Consider the following 25,780-nt stretch of genomic DNA (forward strand, 5'->3'; position numbering starts at 1 on the left):
TTTCTATTCATAGTCATTCTTTTCTCCTTATCTGAGTATAAGAGGCTTGTATTAGTGAAGCAGCCCAAAAGCTAATGAAGATAGCATGCTAGATTTTTGAGTTGTTGATAACTCTGACAGGCTGAGAACTGTCCATGGGGGAAGGTAGGGGACCTAGGTTTGTGTAGATTTTCCTGAAGGATTCTCTTCTTACATTTTTGGCACTGCTGCAAGTGTAAGAGGTTTCTGCTTATCCTACTTATTGCTCGCTGCTTCTCCTTAAGATTTCACACTAAGATGTGAAGCTGGAAAACTTTCTGTGTGAGCATCATTGACAAGGTGACATTTGGAACAAAACGACATATAAAACTGAAGATCTGTGATCAACATCGGGGCCACCTTGTTGATACCTTGATGGAAGAAGGCTTCATTCTTTCTAACTTGATTTCTAGTACAAATCCCCCTGGCCTCAAAGGGGAAAATGGATAGATAGTGTATTAAGTATACCTGGAAAAATAGTATCTGCAGGTATGCAGCATTAAAGTTTTTTTGGGGAAAGGGGTTGTTTGTGTCCTTGACTCTTAATTTTTTACCTGTGTCTTTTAAAGGGGGGGGGGGTTGTTTGACAGCATATTGTGAGCATATTGACAGTTTTGAAAATCCTGACCAAAGCTAAAGTGCAATTGATTGTTGTGGGTTTTGCAGGCTGTGTGGCCATGGTCTGGTAGATCTTGTTCCTAACGTTTCTCCTGCATCTGTGGCTGGCATCTTCAGAGGTGTATCACAGAGAGAAATCTGTTATAACAGCCACAGATGCAGGCGAAACGTTAGGAACAAGATTCACCAGACCACGGCCACACAGCCCGCAAAACCCACCACAACCAGTTGAATCCGGCTGTGAAAGCCTTCGACAATACACTAAAGTCCAAACTTTGCCTCTTTTTTTGGTAACATTTCAGGGGCAAAAAAAGAACACTGGCAGTACAAACTTTGGGGACTCTGCACCTCTGCTAATCTCTTTAGTAATAATGCCATGACGCATAAAGATCTCGCTGAAAAATCCACATGGCTCTGTGCTGGTCTTTGTTGAGTTAACAAACCGTTGCCTTTCACAGGCTGGGAATGTAAACCCCTTTGCTCTTTAGCCAAATCCTGTTGGGAGCTTTTCCGTGCGGAAGGACTGCTCCAGGTTTGCAGAGGAAAGGAATTCATGCGAAAAGGCTTGCTGTGTTCTTTGAATGGCCTCTTGCAAACTTGATCTGGGGAGGGAATTCCCAACTTTCTTTTCCTTGCAATGTTTCTGAATGATTCTGCTGATGCTTCAGAAAAGGAACATGAACCTCATTCAGCTTTTACTCAGACTGAGCACAACATAGTTGCGGCTTATTTGATAACAGCAGGTATGAATGTTTGAATGGGATTTAGGAGTTGGATTAAGACATTTTCTTAATGTTGGTACTGTCCTTCCCTTGAAAAACTGTCAAAGTTTCTTTTGCTCTGTCTTTATAAGATTTAGAAAATACATATAAAGTTGCAAAATATAAAGCTATAAGCTCTAACAGCTATTGGTCGTGCATTTGGAAGATGAAATTATCACCAGGTATTCAGAGAGGCTTATAATGTTACCAGGTATTCAGAAAGGCTTATAAACATAACTTATTTCTTACTGTTCCAGTATAAGGGGCACAACACCATATGAATGGTTGGATTTGGTTTAGGCTTATCTTCTGAAATTGAGGTGGCTGAAGAAGGATTTTGATAGATGAACAAAGTTTTCCACCGTACTCTTACTGAAGTAGGTGGCCCTTAGAGTACCCAGGTTCCAGACCATTTAGGAATTTAAGCGCAACAATCCGCATTTTGAGATTTCCAGGTAACCAGTGTTGTTTCATTGTTAGAGGTATGTTCTTGAGAGTTCATTCCTCATGACAGTCTAGTTACTCCATTCTGACATTTCTGAACAGTCTTCAAAGGAGGCCCCTTGTAGAACACATTACAACAGTCGAGTTGAGGTATGACTAAAGCCTCAGATAATTGGGTTTACACCTGCAGATGCACATATACACCCCTCCAAAAGCTGGGCAAAGTTGCTATATGTGAGGTTCCACCTATTAGTATGCCTAGGTTGTGAATTTACTCCTTCCAGAGGACTATTAATCTTCCCCAGAACTAGCTGCCCTATTTTGTGTAGGAGGGGACCACCTGTTGGATACCTGCTTATAATTTGAAAAATGAGATCCAACAATGTGAAAAATTGAGCTTTTTTGCTAAATTTGCTTTAGTATTGTGCTGGGTATAAGAGCTTTCTCATGAAACTGCACAGCAGGACCTCCTTGTTGACGTAGACATGCGTTAATGAGGTGTTTTCATTCGAATAGCCCAAGCATTAACATGGGCCCATGATACCATTCTTTCAGTATTTTCAGCTGGCGAGGTGTAACATTTTGTTGACTTCCACAGCTGTTAAGTGGGGTTTGATGATCTGGTGAGTAAGCCATTTGATTCTATTCATGGAGGTTGTACGTTCAAGTGATGTTTGGCATCATGGTGGGTAGACCCTGGTCTCCCAGGTACAAACAGAGCCATGTTGTTTATTGATGGGAGAAGCCAAAGAAGCTGGGGCTGAGGCACTTGTATACATTAATCCAGGGCTATGAGTGGTCTGTATCCACAAATTAGCCATGTAAACCTAGATTCTAGAAGAAATTATATCCTGAGTAAGATGGTATCATTTGGTGCTCAGAGCAAACATCTAGCCTTCATATTTGTAGGGAGCAAAGAAATACAGAGAAATGAATGTGACACAGAGGCAGGTGATGGGAAACCACCTCTGTCTTTCCTTGAAAACCCTGTAAGATTGCCACATCGGCCCCTTCCGCACACGCAAAATAATGCGTTTTCAAACCACTTCCTCAACTGTTTGCAAGTGGATTTTGCTATTCCGCACAGCTTCAAAGAGAACTGAAAGCAGTTTGAAAGTGCATTATTCTGCATGTGCAGAATGAGCCATTGTGACAGTACTTTCCACCACCATTTTTGAACGTACAGGCTGAGGAAGTATTATAAGAGAATAACAGTTAAGCCCTGAACACTGATGTACTTACAGTGCCAATGCAACGCTCCCCAGCATAACTCCAAGGAAGGTTTCTGGGCATGATCCAAAGACAGGTGAATAGACAGAGCCCGTGCCATAAAAAGTTTTAAAAATCCAATTGAGCACTTGAATTAGTGGAACTAATGGGTGAACCACAGAACATTCTAATGATATGGCTCTTTATATGGCTGTTGTGTTCCAAACTAGGTGCTGTTTCTGAATACTTTCCAAAGTACATAGGAGCTTTGATTTGGTAGTACCATGCAGGTTTCATAAGAAGATGGTCTAGCCTTCAATCTCTAGCAATGCCTGTAAAAAGATCTCTCGCAAAGTGAGACCATGAGATGCTGATACCAATCAAATAAAATATTGAGCAAGGTGGAATCAACACACCGTAGCTTCTTTTATTCAAGGCTCCAGCTTATTACAGTAATCAGCTTTTAGTGTAATTATTGCATGATCAGCTGTAAGTGCCCAGAATCTTTGTACCTGCTTCTTCTCTCAGGACTTTCACATTTTTCAGAGTTTGACATGTTGAGAAAAATCTGGGTCTGGAACATCTGTCCGTCTGCAAAACCAAAGGCTATTATAGAAGATATGTACATATGCCAGCAAGATCAACATCAGTATAAAACCAAGACAATTGTGTGTGTATGTGGTTTAACTCATAATTATACATGAAGGTTTTTTAAAATGAAAAGAATGGCCTTTGTTAGCCTTTGTGATGTGATGTTTAGCATATGGGCTAGGCTTGGAAATAATAAATTTCAAGTTTACATGTGCCATGAAATTTCAAGGATAGCCCTAGGCCAGTGATGGTGAACCTTTTCGAGACTGAGTGCCCAAATTGCAACCCAAAACCCACTTATTTATCGCAAAGTGCCAACACGACGATTTAACCTGAATACTGAGGTTTGAGTTTAGAAAAAACAGTTGGCTCCGAGGCACATGTTATTTGGGAGTAAGCTTGGTGAAACAATTGTTCAACGCTTCAAATGTGTGAATCACTCTAGGAGGGTTTACTTAGAAGCAAACCCCATTGCCAGCAAGCAAGCTTACTCCCAGGTAAAGGATCATGCCCAGGCCAGCCTAGGTGTGTGTGTGGGGGTGATTTTCTGCTCCCCCCCACATGATGAACTCTGTGCATACGTGCCCACAGAAAGGACTCTGAGTGCCACCTCTGGCACCCGTGCCATAGGTTCGCCACTGCTGCCCTAGGCCAGTCAGCCTTTTTCAGTGTAACCTACCTCACAGGGTGGTTGTGAGGATGAAATGAAATGACAACTGAGCTGTTTAGAACAATTAAATGTGTACATAAACTATTGGCTTGATCTGTGTGAGAGAAATCAGTCCAGATTGATCTAGCGATATTTTCTGAGTACAAAAGAAAAACCAGTATTAAATGTTCCCCTGCCCTTTTCTGTCTCTTGCCAGGAGTCATAAGCCTTCTCAGCAACATTGTCGTACTGGGCATCTTTGTTAAATACAGGGAACTTCGGACAGCCACCAATGCCATTATTATCAACCTGGCTTTTACTGACATCGGAGTGAGCGGGATTGGTTATCCCATGTCAGCAGCTTCAGACCTGCATGGGGGCTGGAAATTCGGCTATGCCGGCTGCCAGGTACTTCCTCACGGGGTTGCCATGAGAATAAAATGATGGAGGGGAAAACTTTATATACCATTCAGCTCCTTAAAAGAGTTGGGAGAGAAAAATGTGAACAATTCTAGGAGGTACCCATTAACTTCTTGAATAATTGGTTAATGTAACTGTTAGCAGTGGGACCCTACTAGTAACACGATGTAAAATTGCACTGACCTGTGATTAACCCTTTTGCTTCTCACTGGAAACAGAATGCTCTGAAGTTACAATTCTTAATTATCTGTGGGTCAACGTTACTGTAGCGCATAAGGATAACACACTTTTTTTTGGTCTGCATTTAGGTATGCTGATTTCAGCACACTTGACTGCAGCAAGGCACACAGTGGACTAAGGATATATAGTATTGGGGGATCTCAAATTTTGTAATATGGAGTTCCATGAACCAGCAGTTCAAGAAGCTGGCACCTAAACAGGAAATGAGCCCTCAGTAGATTGATGCACAGAGCTAACTTACCACTAGATGGCTCTCTAGGGTAGTATTCAAACTGCAGGAAAATACAAAAAAGGGTTTTTTGCTTCAGCATTGCCTTGTATTTCCACCTGTGAGGGTTATTAAGGATGAAATATGACCAGAGACCTCTATGCTGCCAGACAAGAGGTTAGACCAGAGTCTGCAGATAACAGCATTTGTGAGTGAATGACAAGGAGTTAGGGCTGCATGAAGAGTATAGACTAGAGTAAGAGGTCATCCAGATGACTGAATAATACAGCTATGGGATATAGCAGAAAGGGAGCGACTGATGGCAAAGCAGGGCCTGGGACATAGATGATAAAGGAGATAAAGAAGGCAAAGGAAGTCTAGGCAGGGAGTTCTGCTTTGCTCCAGAACTTTTGGATCTAACTGATGTGAGAGAACATTTTGCTTAGGATAGCAAAAGAAGCCCTCTAATCATGAATATAAATGGCTTCTTGGCAACTTTATTCCTGGCAATGTTTATCTCTTAAGCTCAATGATGGTAGCAATATAACCATACTGATCTTAGAATACACAGCTGGAGGACAGCGGTGCTTGCTTTGTAAAAGGCAGCAAGATTCGAAACCTTCAGAAACAACGAGAATAACACAAATGGCTTTAAAAATAATCATAATATTATCTTCTCAAATTTCAGATCTATGCTGCTTTAAATATTTTTTTTGGAATGGCGAGCATTGGTTTGCTTACTGTGGTAGCAATTGATCGCTATTTGACCATCTGCAAGCCCCATATAGGTACTGTATTCCTTTTCTTTGCACCTAAGTGCATCTGTTTCATTTACAAAAACTAGCAAAGATTTAGATTATTTCTTCCCCAGTAAAACTATTACTTGCTTTCCCATATTTTATGACTTTGTATATTGCTTGTCTATAGTGACATCAGTCATACAAGAGAACTTGCCTTTTATGCTGCCTTTTTAAAGGGATCATTATTTGGTCTTTGTGGTCTGCCCTGGGATAAAATATATAGCAGAACTTGTTACTATTTGTGGTTGTCCCCAAACAGAATGAACAGTCATATTGTTATTGGGATGGGAAGAGGTGGGTAAGTATTCACATTTCACTGCATACAGTTCATTAATAAAGTTTGTTTTTCCGGGCAATTCTGCACATGTGTCTCCCCCCCCGCCCTTTTTTTAGGTTGCTTTAAAAGTGATACCTTCAAAACTACAATGTCCCATGTCATAACTTCAAAGATATCTCATCTAAAACCAAAAAAGGAGAAAATGACACATCCATGGGATCACCAGGAAAAACTATATTAATGAACTAGTTGTTGTGGGTTTTCCGGATTATGTGGCCGTGGTCTGGTAAATCTTGTTCCTAACGTTTCGCCTGCATTATTCTGCATGTGCGGAAGGGGCCTGCAATGGCATTTCTGGGTTTGCATCAGAAATGAGGTTGTGCCATAGCTGCAAAACCTATTTTGCATTTCCCCCCTTTAACACTCCACTGGCCACCCTACGTCTACAAAAAAGCAGCCAATCTATAAGGGCTCACAACTCACCAGAGGGTTCCCATTCACGAGTTGAAGAACACAGACTTATGTAAGATAACCATGTTAATTTACTCCCCGCTTTAGTCAAGTATTGAAGCTTTAAATGTTGACTAAACTGAATTATAAAAGTTACACATGAATAAATGGAGGTAACACTGTGTATTTGACAATAGGTAGAAGCCTCTCTGCTCGTAGCTACACAGTCCTGATTCTTGCTGCCTGGATTAATGCAGTTTTTTGGGCCTCCATGCCTGTGGTGGGCTGGGCAAGCTATGCCCCCGATCCAACTGGAGCCACCTGTACTGTAAACTGGAGAAAAAATGACAGGTATGTTTTGAGACATGGGATATTGTCTCTGTATGCATCACTTCATACTTCTTGTAGTGTGCCTTATAGGGGAACACCACATTTGTCAGGGAGGAGGGGGAGGAAATAGATGGGGGAAGCAAATAGAAGATACCTCTGTCCTCTATCTTCTCCTCAAAAATGCATGAGCCAGATTCTCATTCAAAGGATACTGTGATTTTTTTTGGTCTTTTCTGAATGATGCTGTTTTACGCCTTCTGCGGAATGATAGGAGCTTGGCCTCCTAAAGCTGGCCATTACACCAGGGAATCACAACAGAAAATTATCAAGTATGGGCACCTGACAATGTTACCCAGCTGCAAGGTGGGATCTTCAGAAGGCTTTATGCAGATGGTTGCAGCTGTTACAGTGTGCCAATGTGGTGCCACTGGGCACACAATTCAGATACATACATCGGCCCCATGTGGTAGAGGTCCCCTAAATGGAACTGCTGGACCACTCAATTAATCCCTGGATATGACCTCATATGGGTTGCATGCCCTATGGCAGCCCAACGGAACCTAATTTGTGTCTGAACTACGCCTTTTAAAATGCTAGTGGTGTTGTGGGTTGCGATATCAAAAGGTCAAAATTCTGTCAGAACATCTTATATGTTAATTTTAAACTTACGATAAAGTGAAATTGGATAATATTTCCCAGTTACTTCCATCTTGTTTGTGTTTTTAAACTTTCAGATCCTTTGTTTCCTACACAATGTCAGTAGTTGCTGTAAATTTTGTCATCCCCTTGTCGGTCATGTTTTACTGTTACTACAATGTTTCACAAATCATGAAGCGGTATGCCAGAAGCAATTGTCTAGAAAGCATCAACACAGACTGGTCTGATCAAGCTGATGTAACCAAGGTATGGTTGTTTGGACAGTTCCTTTTCAGAGATGTGACTGGGGTATGTATGGCATTCCTGCATGGATATACCTGTATAGAGCCTCATAGAAATGGTCCATGACTCACCTCAGTCTTCCTCTGAGAATTCTTCTTGTCACCCCAACTTTCCTCTCTTTTGTATTTCTGACAGGTTTTATAAGCCCTTAGGTCCTGCAGTGTGATGTTTCTATGAGCTGTACCATTCCCAGCTGACTGAATAGAAACATTATGGTGGAAGACAGACTTTTTCTATCCTGGGTTCTGAAGCCTGCCACTGACCCCAGAGTACCTGGGAAATGATCCCAAGAAAATAGACTTCCCCCCCCCCCCTCAACCAAACTGTTTTTTATATCAAATACGGCTTTTTTTGGGTTGGATTTATGAATCATTGCAATGCAAATCAACAAATGTGGTGTATTTGTTATGTTTTGTCAGCATGCAAGTCATTTATAAAAATTTTGAAAAGCTGTTGAAGAGGAAAAAAATAAATTTAATAAGGCCTGCTCAAGCACAGATGATGATGAGTATCTGGAACTGCTGGACTTCTGAAACCCATGCTAGAATTTAATAATGTGAATAATCCCAATCTCTTTTTTAAAGTTCTATGCATAGACTCCAATAGTTAAATACTTCTCTATCCCAAATCCTAAAAAATCCCATTTCTTAATAAGTGCCATTAAAATTAATGCCTATTTAAGAGCAAAAAAGAGGAATTAAAAATAAGAAAGATTAGGATAAGAGGAGTAAGGAGCTGATTTCATAAATATATATGTTTTAACAGAAATACAAATATCAGTGACATGATAACAAACTCATTTTTCTCTTCTACAGATGTCTGTTGTCATGATTTTAATGTTTCTGCTGGCTTGGTCTCCATATTCTATTGTGTGTTTATGGGCATCCTTTGGAGATCCAAAGAAAATTTCTCCAGCCATGGCGATCATAGCACCGCTCTTTGCCAAGTCATCCACATTTTATAATCCCTGTATTTATGTCATTGCAAACAAAAAGTAAGTGGTTCCTTTGGCTGAATAGGAAACCATGATAGACGGTGGAAATCCTTCCCTACAACCACAATTTAAGTGTTTGTTGATTCTTGGTAGTGTAGCCAACTCTTGGTTTGGATATTCCTAGAGATTTGGGGAACATCCTGAAGTGGGTGAAGTTTGGGGAGGGGAAGGAACTGAGCAGGGAAGTGATGTCATAGAGTCCACCTTCCAAAACTGCCATTTTCTCCAGGGAAGCTGATATCTATAGTCTGGAGATCAGCTGCAATTCTGGGAGATCTTCAGGCCCCACCTAGAGGTTGGTAATCCTGATTCTTGGCATTTCCACAAATTGGGTGAGTGAGTAACAATGTGGCAAATGAAGGTCATTGTAGGTAAATATATGGGGATGCCTGCTGCAACAACCTCCCCCCCCCCTCCCCCCAATAACTTCAAGCACATGCTAACAGGGTTTGAACTTTCTGAGACCTTTGGGCTCATAGTGGATAGCACAATGCAAATTTCAACCTGTTGTGCCACAGCAGTGAAAAAGGCAAATTCTATATTGGGAATTATTAATAGAAAATACATCTCAATCTTGAAGACTTATAACTGGAGAAACTGGTGATGGAGCCTAGGACCATCTGTATGCCAAGCGGATGCTCTCTCACTAAACTATGGCCCCTTCCTTCAACATCTGAATGGATTTCCATTGTCCAACACTAAAAACATTTCTCCTTGCTGCAGGTTTTCGAAGGGCCATCCTTGCTATGGTTCGATGTCAGACGCAACCAGAGACAGCCGCTGCCAACGCTTTACCAATGAGCGTGTCTCAAAGCACAATCGCATAAGGAAGCAGCTGGAAAACACTCCCACCGCCTTTACTCGCTCATATCATTTGCAAATTGATTCCCTGGAAAGAAAAGAGGGACCTATTTCACAAACAGATTTGCTTCCTATCAAATGAATAGACTTCACAGATGATCAGATTGCAATATGCAGCTGTGTTATATGGAGTCAGACTATTCGTGCATCATGTTTGGGGTTATCACCACACTGACTCTTTAGCAGATGGGTGACCAAGCATCCCTATCTCTTGCCATATCAGAAGCAGGAAATGTTGTTGATGTTGCACTGACTGCTACTAATAGTAGTATTATACTAACAAAGGCTCATTCTGCACAGCACATTTATAACGAATTGCAATAATTAAAAATGAATTTGTTTTCCAGTTATAAAAAAGGGAAAACGAGTTCATTTATAACAATTGCAAGTTGTTATAAATATGCTGAGTAGAATGAGCCAAAGAGATCTTTTTGCTTGCTCCTTTGTGAAACTGCTTAGAATTAAGTCATTTGAAGCCATTTCTACTGCTAGGATCAATCTGCTAGGATGCCCTTTCTAATCTTTAAATGGCTTAAAAGGTTTTGACAAATCTATGGATGATAGGTTTATCAATGACTAGTGACCATTAAGGCGAGATGGAACCTCCATATTAGAGTGTAGTATTTGTTTGAATATCAATTGCTGTGGGCAGTGGTGGGATTCAGCAGGTCCGCACCTCTTTGGCAGAACCGGTTGTTAAATGATTTGAATCCCACCACTGGCTGTGGGGCAACGACAAGGGAAGGTTTAGCCTCTGTGCTTGTAGGCCTTCTGCTTGGCTACTGTAGGAAACAGGATGCTGACCTAGATGGAAATTTGGTCTGATTCAGCAGGGCTGCTGTAATATTCTTAGCATCTAAAATAAAACAAAATCTGGATTGTTTTTGTTTTGTTCTTTTCCATAGTTATTAATACTGAATAGATTTTGGACATGTCAGGTGAAAGAAATTATGATCAAGGTTGGGAGGAAAGAAAAATGAAGCAAGCATGTAAACTACACTACAGCAAATAATATAATTTCTTTGGTTGTTCATGTCTCATTTCTCTGAAGGCAGTCAAATAGTGGCACTGATTATACTTTCTGTTACTGGATCTTGTTGGTTTCATTGCTACTAAACATAATGATCTCCATTGAAAACAATGCTCAGAAATTATGTAACTATAGCTGATAGGTAGTCTGTGGTGAAAAGCAAATGTCTGATTGTTTTGGAAGAGGAGCGAAGGATAAACTGTTTAAGTTTCCGACCAATCAGAGGCAACTTTTCAAGATTATTGTGCTCGATTGCCTATGGGGACCATCTGCTGCTAATTTTCAGTACACTTCATTAAAGCTTAGTTCTGTTTTCAAAAATTATGTCCTATCTGTATATTCATGTTACATTTATTCAGCCATTACTTTGAAATAAATAAGATTTTTTAAAAAATTACGCATGTGCAGATCACGGAAAATATTTTGTATCTGGGCCGTTGAACTGTCTGCAGCTACATATATGTGATTTTGCATTGTATAGTTATTCAACCTATAGAACAGATGTTTCAATGATAAAATGGATGCTGCTGTCATTATTTTAACCTGTGGCATGCTCTAGTTCTAAAGTACTTTTTATTTTCAGTATTTAATTTGCTGTTAAAGGAATCCTGCTTCAAAAAGATGCCATTTAAAGGGAAAATGTTCCACCTTGGATATAGTGTAGAAGAAGCTGTGTCATCTGATCCATTGCAGTATACATTTGAAGGTTAAGTAACTGTAGATCTCGGCTAATCCAGTGTAATCTGCTCTTACTGAATGGCTCTCTGCATTCACCACCATAGCACACACTGAGAGTGTTTAGGAATAAAAAAATTTAGAGTTCTGGAAATATCCACTGTGTTGAAAGGAAGACATGTATCTGGTCGCTGCTGCCTGTCTCATGCTGAGCTTTTGGGAAGAAGTGGACAGCTTCTGTCCGTCTCAATGCACTTGCATTTATCATGGCAGAAGCGACGGCACCGGAACAAGGTAGGTTGCTTTTCATGGCAAATGTCCGACAAGTCAGTTATCTAACGGACCAGATTTAGAATAGCAAACTCTGAAGGGCAAATTATGACACTTCATTTAATTAACAAATTGTTACTGCATCGATATGTCAGGAAAAGGATTTGTATTTTTGCCACAACTTTCTCGAGAATGACTTGCATGGACCAGAGTAGGTTGCCATGAAATCTGAATTGACCGTATGCAGCACTCAGAGGTCTGAAATGACAGAGGAAAGGAATGGGCCTGCAGCCCATGCCTTTGAGAAATGCCGGTACTTTGATGCTTAGTATCCATCAGCTGATGATGGTGAATTGTTGTCACTGCACATTTTTGTAGTGCAATTCAACTATCCAGCAAAGGGGAGCATTCAACTGAGTCCTAGCTGCTGTACAGCATAGGAGGCATTGCTGGAGCTCAGCACCACTCGGCACAATTCTGAGGAGAAAATAAAAGGTGCCAAAAGACCCTCACTATCTAGCTATTTTTTGACATTTTTTTTCTGGCCAGTCATTCATTAGAGAAGCACCATTGGACAAGGGGGAAATGATCTATTCCAAACGCTGTGGAAACAGTTGGGTTCACTAACTTTGCTGTTTCTCCCTTGGGAACACATATGTGGCGAGAGGAAGAGTGACGTAGCATGCAGTCCCCTGCAGTCAATACATAAAAAGGCACATTACCCTTCAAATTATTCTTCAGTTTCTGAATCAGGGTCAATTTTTCTAAACTAGTGCCAAGTAAATTTGGGGAAGGGTTGTGGTGGCTTTTGTGTTTCACTAACAGCTGGCTGCAATTGTGATATGGACAGTTTGCAAAGCCAATTTCAGTTGTTGGTTTTCCCTCACTGGAGTCCGGTCGAGGACTTCATACCTTGAAGCAGTTGTATCTATAAGGCTGCTGATGTAGTTTTTTATTGCACATTTTTGTTACTTTCAGTTGATTGTACCCAGTTTGTGATTGAAAGGATGCAGGAGTGTAGTTGAGGTTAGAAAAACAACATATCAGATTTCCCCATCTGTCAAAAAGAATGCTTTTTAAATTCACAGTTCAACCCTTGAAGTAAAACTTCCTTGATTCCCCAGCTTCGAGGAAAATAATGAGAACGCTGCTATTTCCAGAGCATGTGAAAATCATTACTTTAGGACTGTGTTACATTCCCCCTGCTCTAAAGCCAGCTCTAAAGAATTATGAAAGTTTTGGCTTTATGACTCGATCATTTTTGCACGCTGTGTCTCATCTTTCCGAAAGCATTGGCTGGAAACAATAAAATGTGGCTTCCAGGCAAAACAGAAGTTTGGAAATCTTCCCTCCAGAAAAATGCTTGTAAATGCATATGTTGTTGTTCCTGAGGTATATCCTTAAAGTATGTATTTACACAGTCAGAGTTTTTACAGTGGCTCTTGTGTTTGCACAGGTTCCATTTTCACTATTTCTTGAAATAATCCTATGGTGACCTCATTAGGATTTCTCTGGAGCAAGTGAGTTGAGACTCATGTAATTAGACTTTGTACACCGAACCCCGGCACATGTGCAGCTTCCATAGAAAGCTACCATAGCTCCTACCCTTAGAGACCTATGTGGGAGGCGTACGTCATAATCCTCAACAATATGTTTAGAAGATACAGTTTAGCTGTGGCTTAAATGTATGCTTTATTCCACTAGCAATATTGGATGCCCTAAAGATGTGGCATGCAGAGAAACGTTTGTATCAAAATTGGATTAAACTGAGCTGCCTGCTGCCGGTGCTGCTGCATTCCATACTGGAACAGCAATCTCAGGCCAGAGTAAAAAAGAAGAATACCAAGCAGGGCTGTGAGTCATGTGGAATGGCTTGCTCAATTATTTATATCTGTCTTCCCTCCAAGGAATGTAGGATAGTATGCACGTTTCTGCTACTTGGTCCTCATAATTCCTAGCCTGGCTCTATCCACTATACCACAGTGGCTCTCTAAGTGCTTTTCCCTATACCTAGTCTCTGTTTTTAGCAGGACAGTCATGCTACTCTTTTACTGGAAGACAAAAAAGGGGGCCTTGCTGGCACCAGAAAAGCAGCCTCTGCTTGTGACATTTGGTAGGTTGAATTTACACAGACAGTGTAAGAACATTTCTTATTTATACATTTGTAGCCTGCCTTTCTCACTGAGTCTCAAGGTGGATTACACAGAGTCAATGCAATTAACAAGATGGAACATTCAATAAACAATTAATTAGGATTAAGGTTGCCAGACCCCTGGCAGGAATCCCCCAATTTGAGCCCCCTCCCTCAACATCATATAGCTGGTTGGTTCGGGTCTTACTAGAATTAAAATGAGACCCTGACAGTGTGATGACATCACTTCTGGAAGTGTTGCCATAACATTGGCTATGTCAGAGGAGACACTGTTGTTTGGACAAACCTCAATGATAAAAACAGCCTCTACTACAGAATGTTTGCCCAAATATTAGAGTGTCTCCCTTAGCATTGCTGATGTGACAATGTCACTTCTGGAAGTGATGTCAGCGCTGGATTCCCTCAGCATCTGTTAAGTCTCTCCCATCCTCCACATGTTGCCTGAACCTGGCAACCCGAATTAAGATTTGAGTTGTAGAACCAACCAGAAGTCTAAAAAACAAAACTGAAGCAAAGCATAATGACATGTTAAATGATGCAAAATTACATAGTAAAATCAGCTCACAGCAAACTATGCAGAGTTGTATAGAGCACAGTCCCTAATCATTTATCCAGGTAACTTTGTGAAGCATTTTGTATTCCTCCTTCCCCCCTGACTTAAAAAAAACATTGTTTGGTCATGGTAAGGGATTTTGCACCGGGCTACATTTTCCCTAGATACGCCTCTGCTGGTAAAATTGGGCTATACCATACTACCTTCCCCACCATTCAGAGGTTTACTACCTCTGACTGTGGAGGTTCCTTTTACTCACTATAGTTAGGAGTCACTGATAGACCTGCTTTCCATGAATCTAACTAATCCCCTCTTAAAGCCATCTATGCTTGTAGCTATCATTATATTTTTTGGCAGTGAATCACACATTTTAATCACCTGTTGGGTAAAGAAGTGTTTCCTTTCGCTCATCCTGAATCTATTGCCCACTGATTTTGTCGGGTGCTTCTGATTTCTGGCATTTTGAGAGAGGGAGAAAAACTCCTTCTGTTTGCTTTCTCCACCCCCCCCCCCATCCCCCTCTTAACTGTCTTTTTCTAAACTAAAAACTCCCAGATTCTTCAGCCTTTTCTCATGAACCCCTAATCTCGATCGCCCTCTTCTGTACTTTTTCCAGCAGTGGGAAAAGACTCTGTAAGTGCTGGCAGGCAGGGCTGGAGCAAGGGGGAACTGCGTCTGGGGCACGCGTGTGCCTAGCCCCTGCCCCGGGGTGCACCCGGTACATCACTCACCCTTATCCCCTTGGCGCTACGCCACTGCTGGCAGGTAAGTGGCAGGAAGTTGGATTTCCTAGCTCTTTGATTCTATAACAATGAAAACTGATTCCATATCCACTACATTACAATGAAGAGGGCATCTGAATTCTATTGCTTAGACAAGCATTTGCTCACTCTGTATTTCACTGTGTAATTATGAAAAAAGTTTATTTTTCTCATTATGTACATCCCTTCAAACTGTCAACTTTCTTTTTGGAAAGCTAGTCGTAGTGAGGCAAGTTATTCTTGTAATCTACCTGGCCAGTGACATCACCATGTTTAGTTTTAGAGTCCTCCTTTCATGAAAACATCTTTCCTGATTCAGTGTCATTAATCCGAGGCACGGCTAGCACTGTTCCTTAAATGCGCAAAGCCACTGTGTGGCTGAGGAACCACAACAATCCAACAAACGTTTCGAAGTTTTTATGTAGGGGAGCTACATATGTAGTTGTAAACTGTTTACAGCATATGATACAGATCTTCCTGAGGCTGAAGACAAATCTTTTTAAATTGGCTTCTCTCCTCAGCAGTGGCAACTGTTATGAATGGCAATGTGCTACCAAGCATGGTTTCCTCTCTTGCAGGTACATTACTTGTTGGGATCACGATTCCAAGTCTTTACTACCAGTTTGTTGAACATTATAGTCCCAATCTTCTAAATTCTAAAGCAGGGGTAGGGAATGTCCAACCTGTGGGACGTATAAGGCCCATGAAATCATTTGGTCTGGCCCATTTCCACGCATCCCTCCCACACTCAAAAATTGGGTACATCAAGAAGACAATGAGGAGGAGGAAGAGTTAGGGGTGGGGTTTACCCTATGTCTTAGTCCCAGCCTGCCACCATCTTGTTTCACCACCACTTCGTGCTCACTCCATCTGTCACAACCCGCCCCCCTCGTTTTTGCCAGAAACGCGCTGCGAGACCTGCTTTGGGGGCTGAGGCTGCCAAAGCACGGCAAGAGCCATGGATGCTAATTCCGCCAGATGAAGGTGTGAAAGCAAGGGGAGGGGTAATGAGGAGGAGCAGTGGTTGAGCTCTTCCATTCCCCTTCCCCTTCTGATGCTGCCATTTGCCCTCTCTGGCTTGCTGCTGGTTGGAATTGGGTCTTGCCAAGTGTTTTAATTGGCAGGCAGTGGGGAAGGTGGGTCGATGATGCTTTCGCCCAGTGATTGGGTGAACATCAGCAGAGGGCCGCGGAGAGGACAGAATAGAGCTGAAATGAATTACTGGGGGGCATGGCCTTTGGATAATTTTGTATGGCCCGCGAATGATGTTATAAATATCCAAGTTGGCAGAAAAAAGGTTCCCCACTCATGTTATAAAGGGTTTGGTCATGACAGAATGCAGTATAAGGACCATATGTTGATTACCAGCATTTACTAATAGCAATTGACATAGAGGGAAAATAAATAAATTGATTAACAGTTATCTCATTGTATGTTATTAGGTCTGTGCTGTGTAATGATCCTGATATGTTTGAGATCCCTGTCAATGTTCCTGTGGACACCATAAAACTACGGATAGAAAAGACAGTGATACGAAAGATTCCAGCAGAAGCCTTTTACTACTTGGTGGATCTCAAATACCTGTGGCTTACCTACAACAGTGTGGCTAGCATTGACACCAGCAGTTTTTATAACTTAAAGCAGTTGCATGAGTTGCGTCTCGATGGGAATTTGCTGTCAAGTTTCCCTTGGGAATCTTTGGCCGAAATGCCCAATTTACGAACCCTCGATTTACACAACAATAAAGTGACTAGCATTCCGGCTGAGGCTGGAAAATACCTGAGAAACCTCACTTACCTGGACGTATCCAGCAATAAATTAACGACCTTGTCATCAGACCTCATGGATGTTTGGCCTCCTTTTTCTGAAGCACCCAGAAACATTGACTCAGCAACCCAGAGGATCATATTAGGTAAGCCTGTGAATATTTTGACTTTCTTCCTCTGAACTTTGTCAACTGATCAGTACCGAGGTGATCCCTGGTCTACAGAATGATTCAACTGCCCACATTCTTACCCTGTTGAAAAAGAGAGCTGGTCATACTTCCTTCATATTTATTTAGTTTTATCGGGGGAGATTCTACCCCTCTCCCATCACTCCACTGAGCTTTCCTCCAGTCTGACATTGAAGGCTTCTTCCAGCCCAAGAAGTCTTCTTCCATCTTTAGTGGCTCTTCTGTTGGAAAAAAAAATGCCACTTGAGTTGGACAAAGAGTCCTTGAGAGACAGTTGGACCCACCCCATTTATTATTATCACTGTTGTTGATGATAACAATTTATTTTGTAATTTTTATTGTGCCCTTATTCTAAGGTTGGCATATATCTCAGGATAGCATATATTGTTCTCCGTCACTCTTTTATCCTTGCAAGAGTTGGATGAATCTCTAACCATTTCACAACAATGGCTTCCAAGTTTCTCCTTTTGCCAATTGGGTGTCTTAATGCTAAACTGGAAACATGAATGATCATTGCTCTATAATGTTCTCTCACATTCAGGTGGGCCCCGTGATTCCTACAGTTTATTTTATTTACTTCATTGATACCCAGTCTTTGACTCCAACAGGGACCTAAAAAGGCTTACATCCTTATCTCCTCTTTTTTATTTTCACAACAAGCCTCTGAGGTAGGGTAGGCTGAGCAGCTGTGACTTGCCCAAGTTTACCCGGCAAGCTTTTACTGCAGAATGGGGATTTAAACATGGGCCTCCCAGATCCTAGTCTTTAACAGCTCTAATATTACAGCACACAAATCAAAGGTCAGTAGAGGCCACTGGTCCTTTAGAATCTACACCGAGCACCAACTATGAAAATATTCCATGTTTAGATGATTTTAAATGCCATCTTTTCAAGAATAGCTTGATTACTCTTTACAATTGCCTTCTTATAATTTACTGCTACTAACCTGGATTCAATATTATTTGCAGTCCTTGCAAATTATGCGGCTTTTCATGCACCTTTGGAGATATTCTTGCCTAGAACATTCACTTGTCTCTGCTTCTCAAATAAAGTTCAACAGCAGAAGTTTAGGAAGAAGCCAATTTTCCATGCAATATTTCAGGTCTGAAAGATAATGTGGCGCATAGTCCCCTGTTAGAACTCAGTCATTCACTTAATTGGGAATGTCAAGAACTCATGACTAGAGTATCCCATCTCTTTTACTTCCCCTGATGCTTCTGAATTTTTGTACCTGGCTTTTTATCCTATCCTGCCCTGCAAAGATTAAATGTTTTCCATGAATGCCCTGAACTGATGCCAGTTTCTCTTGATTTCCTTACCAAAACCATTTCCTGCAGTGCAAAAGGAAGGAAGGGAGATGTTTCCTCATCTTGTCTTCCTATCATGCACTCCTGGACATTTCAAACTGAGAGGAGAGAAAAGGTAATACAAGGACCAGAGCTACACAGCAGCCCCACCATACTCTTCTACTGCTTGTAGGGTTTTTTGAGATGCTGGCACTGCCTGGCAGCATCTACAGATTTGTTAATGGGTGATGATGTCACAGGTCATTCTGCCTTTTTCTGCCTGAGAGACTCATGAGAGTGGTCCCCTGGTAAGACTAGTCACCAACTACAGGCATAGAAGCTGGCTCCTTTGCCATGTATCATGCCCCACCCTGACAATGAGCATACAAACAAGGCTGCATATGAAGTCTTTAAGAGGAATCTTACATCCTTGGCAAACTGGAAACATCTTATTTGTTTATTTGCTATATTTATGGTCTACCTTTCTCACTGAGATTCAAGGGAGGTTACAGAATAAAAGTGATGTACTCATGTAGCATAAGACATCCAATGAACGATGCTATTTTTTATTTGTTTACATAATTTATAGCCTGCCTCTTTCACATGGACTCAATGTGGATTACGCATAGTGAGTCAGTACAATGAACAAAATGGAACATTCAATAACTAATGCTGTAGAATATTAGATGTCTGGAATCACCAGAAAGAAACAGAAGAAAGCATAAGTATTAACATGACACATTATGCAGTACAGAAATTATATAATAGGATCCTACTTACATTACACTATATACTGTAGTAAAGAACATCTCCCAATAATTCATCCAAGTAAATTTCTGAAACCATTATGTATTGTGTAGCCTAGGGGTATCCAACTCTGGTTCCCCAGATGTTCATAGACTACAATTCCCATCAGTCCCTATGGGAATCATAGTCCATGAACATCTGGGGCACCAGAGTTGGACACCCCTGGCGTAGCCTTATTATCTGTGCAGAAAAGCCCCCTCAACTAGTTCAGTTTTGTATAGCATGTGGAAAGCCAGGAGCGCGGGACCTCTTTGGGCAGGCCATTGCACAAGCCATGATGGAGGAAGATGTATACAGGCAGTTGTACGTATTGCCCATTTGTAGGTTGGCGCAAGCAATCCCTGCTGACATGAGCAAAGTTTCTATGGCAGAGCATAGGGAGAGAGGCAGTTTCATATATAAGAGGGCTAAATACCACATGTGATACACAATACCTTTGTCTGAGCTTGATGACAGATGGGAAACCAATTGAGACTCTGCAAAATGGGAACAACATGACTGCTCCTATGGCATTGGCATACTCCTTGGCATTGGCGCACCACTTGGATACCCAGCCCAAGCGTTAGTCCTTCTCCTCGCTGACTGTACACCTTGTTAGTGGCTCAGGACAACAGGAGCCTCCCCTCAAACTTGGCTCAGTGTGGGAAGGCGCGTACTGCCAGTGGTGGAGTAACTCTGAGGGGCTGGGTAGTGGGTAGAGTGAGGTGAGGCTCATGGACAGCAGTAGGCGGGGATGGTGTTCACTTTTAAATGGTGGCTTGAGCACGTGACGTGCCATACCTACTTTACCTTAGATATGCCACTGATTGGCAGAAAAGTTATATTTAGCCTGTTTAATCCAAGCTCCTCAGAATGTTAATAGATCACAACACAGAGCATGAAGGTGAACTGTTAACGAATATCAGTGGCAAACTCCTTGGTGGTAAATAAAGATTCTGATAGGATACCAATTGCAGGACACATGTTAGCTTCCTGTCTCAATCAAGCTGCTTGTATTGAGTTGAATTCTAAAAGACAAAAATATTTTGCTACTGTACTCCGCACATGCAGAATAATGCACTTTCAATCCTCTTTTAATGCACTTTGCAACTGTGCGAAATAGCAAAATCCACTTGCAAACAATTGTTAAGGTGAATTGAAAGTGCACTATTCTGCATGTGCAGAAGGGGCCTAAGTGCACTGTGAAAGTGCTGCTAAGACTACAAATGCACTGTTTTTCTCTTTAAGGTTTGCAAGACAATCCCTGGTATTGTGACTGTCGGATTTCAAAACTCATTGAATTTTCCAAAATTGTGGATACCACAGTGGTGCTTTTGGATCCTCTTGTGGCTTGTAGTGGACCTGAGAGCCTGGCTGGAATCTTGTTTCAAAGAGCAGAGCTGGAACAATGTTTAAAACCATCAGTAATGACTTCAGCCACAAAGATTACCTCACCTCTGGGAAGCAATGTTCTGCTACGCTGTGATGCAACAGGATATCCCACTCCTCAACTCACCTGGGTTAAATCGGATAACATACCAGTAAACTATACAGGTATTTAATTGTCCTTTTAAAAAAGTGGGGGTGGACAGACGTGGCTTTACTTTATGTTTAGAAATGAACTGTTGAATAATAAGGCCAGCAATGGAAAACCTATAAGACCATACATTCTTGCCAGAGATGTTCTAGGTTTGGTCCAAATTTTATCAGCCTATTATATTCTTTTCCACCACCGTGTTTTTCTCTTTCCCAGTGTTTATGTTTTTCAATAACTCTTTTTGTTCCCTGCACTCTTTGCATGGATGTGTTTTTGCCTTCTGTGGTGAAAAAAATGGAGGGCAAGCAGGAAACAATCTCCATGAAAAGTGCAGTGCTCCAACAGAGGTGCACATGGGGCCTGGCACATAGACAGGAGGGGGGTATTCTGTCTCTGGAAGCTGAGCAGCAATGAGGCTGTTTTGGAAAAGAGACGATCCTTCACCCATGGTGAGTTGAGCCTGGTAGTTGTGTCAGGAAGCTTTGCTGTGAGTTTTGCCCCATATTAATTCTGCCTCATTTTGGTAACTTTTTTCCTTTTTAAAATCATAACATTTGTTTAATCACCTGCTCTTGTCCATTCTAACTGGTTTAAACCCCTCAGATTTGGCCATGTATCAGGACTTGCACTGACTAAAAAGAGGGCTGCTCTGGGCCCTATCTAATAAAGTCCTAGAACCAGGGGGGTGACAGATGGTTAAGTCACTTGCCTGATCTAGTCCTTAGAAGAGCAAAAGGCAAGGAAGAAGTATGAGCGGAGTGAAAGATCCTTGGAAAGGATGTCGTTTCTCCAGTAACCCTTACACTTCCACACCACCCTGTAACACCTTACAAATGAAAGCTGATTCTAAACTTCGAATTTTCTCTATATTGAATGAGGAGTGGGTTGCCAAATCTGTAGTTTGCCTTCATAGGAAGGCCAATTCTTCCTATGAAAAATATGCTTCCTATTTGTTTAATGGTATACCAAAACAAAAGGCAACATGTTACACATCTAGAAATACCAAAAACAAAAATATGTTGAGGTTGGAAAATCAAACTGGAAACTGCGGCCATCCCTCTGCCTGGCAGAGCAGCCACAGCCGGGTTGTTTGCTGCCCAAAGGACAGGCCAATGACCCGGCCGTGGCATGGAGCAACCAGGCACTGCCTGGGCTGGCCTCGGCCCACCCCTTGGGCAGCAGCCGAGCCAGCCGATGGGCCAAGAGCCTGCCTGAGTGGTGTCTGGCTGCTCCATGCTGTGGCTGTGTCCTCTGCTGCCGAAGGGGCGGGCCGAGGTCTGCCTCTTGGGCAGCCATATGGGGGGCGATTTTCTGCCCCCCCATGTGGCTTCCACGAGGCGCCCGGGGTGTTTGACTCCGGATTTCCCCATGGCAGCTACGCCACTGCTCCCTATATGAAATAATTTTTTCAAAATTAGCCATCAAATATCAATGGTCAATATACATATATGTAATAAAATCAGACCAAGATCAAAGCAGCTTTTAAGAAGGTCGTTTTAAGCACACCAGTGCATAGAGTTTTCCTGGAAGCTAGCTCTACACATAATAAAAGAGAAAAGAGGGCTGATTTTTGGTCAAGGCACTGAAGAAGATTCCTTGAAACAGAGAAGCAGAGGGATTCTGTGTGCCTATGATTATCATGCCTGAACAAATTGTGCTACAATGGCCTTATAAGCAATGCTTGCCTCTAACTACTTGAAACAAAAAAATTCTTTTAAACAACTATTGCTGCAATAGGTTAAGAATATCACATATTGTTAACAAATAAGTAGAGTTGTATTACAGTCTTAAGAATATTATCTATTGTTAACAAACAGGAAGATTTTGATATTTTGGCAGTTACTGTGAACCTGTTTTGGAAGCTGTCTTATTGTATTTAGTTCCCATTTGTTTAAGACTGCAAAATATATGTTGCTTCTTTGTGTTCAGGTTATCATTCTGTCATGCATTTCTTTCTTTTCCAGTTATTCAAGAAAGTCCAGGAGAGGGTGTTAGGTGGTCCATTATTAGTCTGACAGGCATTTCCTACAGGGATGCTGGTGACTTCAGATGCAAGGCCAAAAATTTGGCTGGACAATCGGAAGCTTCTGTTACTGTCACCGTTGTTGGTGTTGTCACCACAACCCTGTCTCCACAAAAGTTTGTGAAAAAGACTGAAGCGGAGCCTCAAAATACAACACTGGAAGATATCAAACAAGAATCCTTCAATTCAACCACCTTTTCTTCTACAACATTGACTCTTCCTGCAACCACAACAGCAATGACTACAACTGAAGGCTTTACCACAGAAAGAACGGCTGACAAAAAGCAGCCCAAGTCAACCCCTGACGGGAGAAAGAATTCCAAGGCAGTTATCAATGGAAACAACAAGAAGACAGGTGATGTTGATAACAAAGACTATGGTGCAGTCACCAAGCAAACAGTTGCAATAAAAAACCTAAGGGTGATCCCCGAAACCGATGAACGAGTAACCTTAACGTGGAAAACTGTCAACGCCACGAGCAGCTCTGCTTTGACTGTATTGTACTCCAGGTATGGGGAGAAAGACATGCTGCCACTGAGCATAGACCCCAACAAAAATAAGATCACCATAGATGGTTTGGAGCCCAGTATACAATATATGGCCTGTGTGTGCCCCAAAGGGATCCCACCCATGAAAGACCAATGCATCATTTTCTCCACTAATGGGACTGGCCTTGTAGATGAGTCTCAGATTTCCATTTTGCTGATTGCTGGTGGGCTGGCCTGCGTGATTATTTTACCATTGATATTTTTCTTACTATACAAAGTCTTGAAGCTTCACAGGAAGCCAAAATCCATCAGGGAAGCTGACCTAGCTAAAGAGACCTATGTGAAATTTGAAACCCTTTCCCTTAAATCACGGTCCGTGGGGGCAGGTGGAGAGCTCTGGGCTCGAAGGAACACTGGGGAGTCAGAAAGACTTCTTCTTCACTCTCGATCAAGTATGGATTCTGAGATGACTTTTAAAAGTGAAGGTTCAAGATCAGAGTATTTCTGCTGACTCGGGATGTTTAGTGAACATTCTGAAGACCCCTGTGGGGGGAAGTGTATCTTCAGTTGTGTGTGACGTCGGAGCAGTGCCAGTGACTCACACAAATAACAATGAATACAATGTGGGGTAGAAATCAAACACTCTTTTGATGAGACATGGCACAAAACAAGGAAAAGAGGCCTCTTTCAAAAACTGACATTTTGTAAATTTGAAGCAACTCTGCCTAATTTATATTCTGATATCTTTTTATTAATTTGCCATGTTTTTGTTTTTGAAAAAGATTTTTTTGTGAACAAAATGTACCTGTCAATTGCTTTGCATGTTTCTTTGTTTTTATATTCATTCATGTTAGGTAGGATAAGTTTTAACAACCAGTTTTTGTACAGATGAAATGCTAGACTGCTACGCTTGAATATATTAAATCACAAATACAACAATCAGTGGTGGGATCCAAAAATTTTAGTAACAGGTTTCCATGGTGGTGGGATTCAAACAGATTCAAATAAATTGTAATTGCACTGCTGATCCTATGCTCCAGTAGATCATAGTGCTGGGGCTCTAAAAACCAATCCAGGAAAGAAAGAGTCAATAATATTCTGCTTTTGGACAGACTCTAGATTCCAAAGGGTATCCACTCTTCCTTGGAAATGATTTCTGCATGCATATGGGGAAGAATTTATCAAACTTCAGCCCAGGACAGGCGAACTTGAAGGTACATTGGAAATGACATACTCTTACATCCTTAATGGTGCCCTCCAGTGCCCATTATTTCCATCTTTATCCTTTCAATTATTTATTCCTTATTCCAGCTTATAAATTTTCATCTGGTTTAAGTTTTCTAACGTAATCAGGTAGGATTCAATACTTTTATATATTGTGCAAGTTCGCCTATGTTATTTTTATTGTCTTTGCCCTCTAATTCCAGTGCAACTACCCCTTGAAAAGGCATAGTTGAAGGTGAAGTGGCTGACCTGAACAATAACAGGCAAAAAAGGGATGCATGCATTTTTGATCCTTCATTCTTGTGGGAGTGAAGCTTATTCTTCTCCAAGACTGAAGTTCCATGATTTTGGCCAATTTTCCCCATGCAGCAGCCCTTGGTTCCACTGACATATCATTCTTTAGAGTCCTTCTACCTCCAGCTTTGTAGAGAGCTGTTGTTGGAGGAAAAAGCCATAAAGTTTGTATAAGCGTTGGATGCAACTCATTGTCTAGGACATAGGTGTCAAACTTGCGGCCCTCCAGATGTTATGGACTACAGTTCTCATTATCCCCTGCCAGCATCATGCTGGCAGGGGATGATGGGAACTGTAGTCCATAATATCTGGAGGGCCGCAAGTTTGACACCTGTGGTCTAGGACCTGATTATGTGCACCTTTATGAGTAATGCATTCTCTGTGTTATGTGTTTATATCTTAGGAGCTGAATGAGACTTTGAAGAAAGAAGCGCTGACTTGAATGTTACTAACATAGGGGACTCCACTGGCTGTGGTGCTAGGCTGACTGAAATTTTGTAAAGGGATGTTGGGCCAAAAACCTCAGAATATTTTCTTGACTTATACCAGTAGAAATGAATATGATCCTTTAGCTGGGAAAAATAACGATGTTGTAATAAAGTCATTATTAACCTATATGACTGCAGAATCATATTTGTGAGGAAGTGGGTGGCTTATGGTTAACAAGTGAGGAAGTAGTTGGCTTGTGGTTAATTTCTGAAGACAATTCCACATGGCTAGGGTTGCCAGTCCTAACTTGTGTGCAAAGACACAAGTGAGAATCACATTGCTATGTCCTCATAGAGATATTTTTGTCATAGATATTGAGAGAATTCCTGGAGAATTATGCAAAGTGATATTATCACTTCTGTTTTCTCAACCAGAAATGACCTGGCAGCATTGCACAATCCACACACACCCTTCCATTTTGCTCCTGTGGTTCATAAGAATAGGAAAGG

At 41.5% G+C, this 25,780-nt stretch overlaps 2 protein-coding genes across 4 annotated transcripts; both read left to right on the plus strand.

Annotated features, from left to right (window-relative positions):
* The first annotated feature begins 1,145 nt into the window (after nt 1–1,145).
* On the plus strand, nt 1,146–11,236 carry RRH (retinal pigment epithelium-derived rhodopsin homolog). Its single transcript, XM_048509593.1, has 7 exons — nt 1,146–1,379; nt 4,508–4,698; nt 5,847–5,946; nt 6,883–7,036; nt 7,750–7,918; nt 8,770–8,949; nt 9,674–11,236. The coding sequence occupies exons 1-7, from the start codon at nt 1,274–1,276 to the stop codon at nt 9,773–9,775; spliced, it is 1,002 nt and encodes a 333-aa protein (XP_048365550.1). The 5' UTR covers nt 1,146–1,273; the 3' UTR covers nt 9,776–11,236.
* A 391-nt stretch (nt 11,237–11,627) lies between these two features.
* LRIT3 (leucine rich repeat, Ig-like and transmembrane domains 3) lies at nt 11,628–25,457 on the plus strand. Of its 3 annotated transcripts, XR_007245629.1 has the most exons (5): nt 11,628–11,808; nt 16,693–17,162; nt 20,525–20,830; nt 22,778–24,538; nt 25,246–25,457. XR_007245629.1 is itself a non-coding variant. In XM_048509643.1 (4 exons), the coding sequence occupies exons 1-4, from the start codon at nt 11,693–11,695 to the stop codon at nt 23,833–23,835; spliced, it is 1,950 nt and encodes a 649-aa protein (XP_048365600.1). In that variant the 5' UTR covers nt 11,628–11,692; the 3' UTR covers nt 23,836–25,034. The 3 variants fall into 3 exon arrangements, 2 of the variants coding, with proteins under 2 accessions (XP_048365600.1, XP_048365602.1); XM_048509643.1 differs by lacking the exon at nt 25,246–25,457 and having other exon boundaries at nt 22,778–25,034; XM_048509645.1 differs by lacking the exons at nt 11,628–11,808; nt 25,246–25,457 and adding an exon at nt 15,161–15,254 and having other exon boundaries at nt 22,778–25,034.
* The last annotated feature ends 323 nt before the right edge of the window (nt 25,458–25,780 follow it).

This window comes from Sphaerodactylus townsendi, linkage group LG10 (genome assembly GCF_021028975.2).
Source record: "Sphaerodactylus townsendi isolate TG3544 linkage group LG10, MPM_Stown_v2.3, whole genome shotgun sequence".
NCBI lineage: Eukaryota > Metazoa > Chordata > Lepidosauria > Squamata > Sphaerodactylidae > Sphaerodactylus > Sphaerodactylus townsendi.

What these genes read in the sequence shown, in the direction of transcription:
- RRH (XM_048509593.1), top strand. Translation starts at nt 1,274, where the DNA reads ATGTTTCTGAATGATTCTGCTGATGCTTCAGAAAAGGAACATGAACCT. An exon ending in CATCTGCAAGCCCCATATAG is followed by an intron (nt 5,947 to 6,882) that starts GTACTGTATTCC and finishes ATTTGACAATAG; the next exon opens with GTAGAAGCCTCTCTGCTCGT. An exon ending in ATCAAGCTGATGTAACCAAG is followed by an intron (nt 7,919 to 8,769) that starts GTATGGTTGTTT and finishes TCTCTTCTACAG; the next exon opens with ATGTCTGTTGTCATGATTTT.
- LRIT3 (XM_048509643.1), top strand. Translation starts at nt 11,693, where the DNA reads ATGTATCTGGTCGCTGCTGCCTGTCTCATGCTGAGCTTTTGGGAAGAA. An exon ending in AGCGACGGCACCGGAACAAG is followed by an intron (nt 11,809 to 16,692) that starts GTAGGTTGCTTT and finishes GTATGTTATTAG; the next exon opens with GTCTGTGCTGTGTAATGATC. An exon ending in AACCCAGAGGATCATATTAG is followed by an intron (nt 17,163 to 20,524) that starts GTAAGCCTGTGA and finishes TTTCTCTTTAAG; the next exon opens with GTTTGCAAGACAATCCCTGG.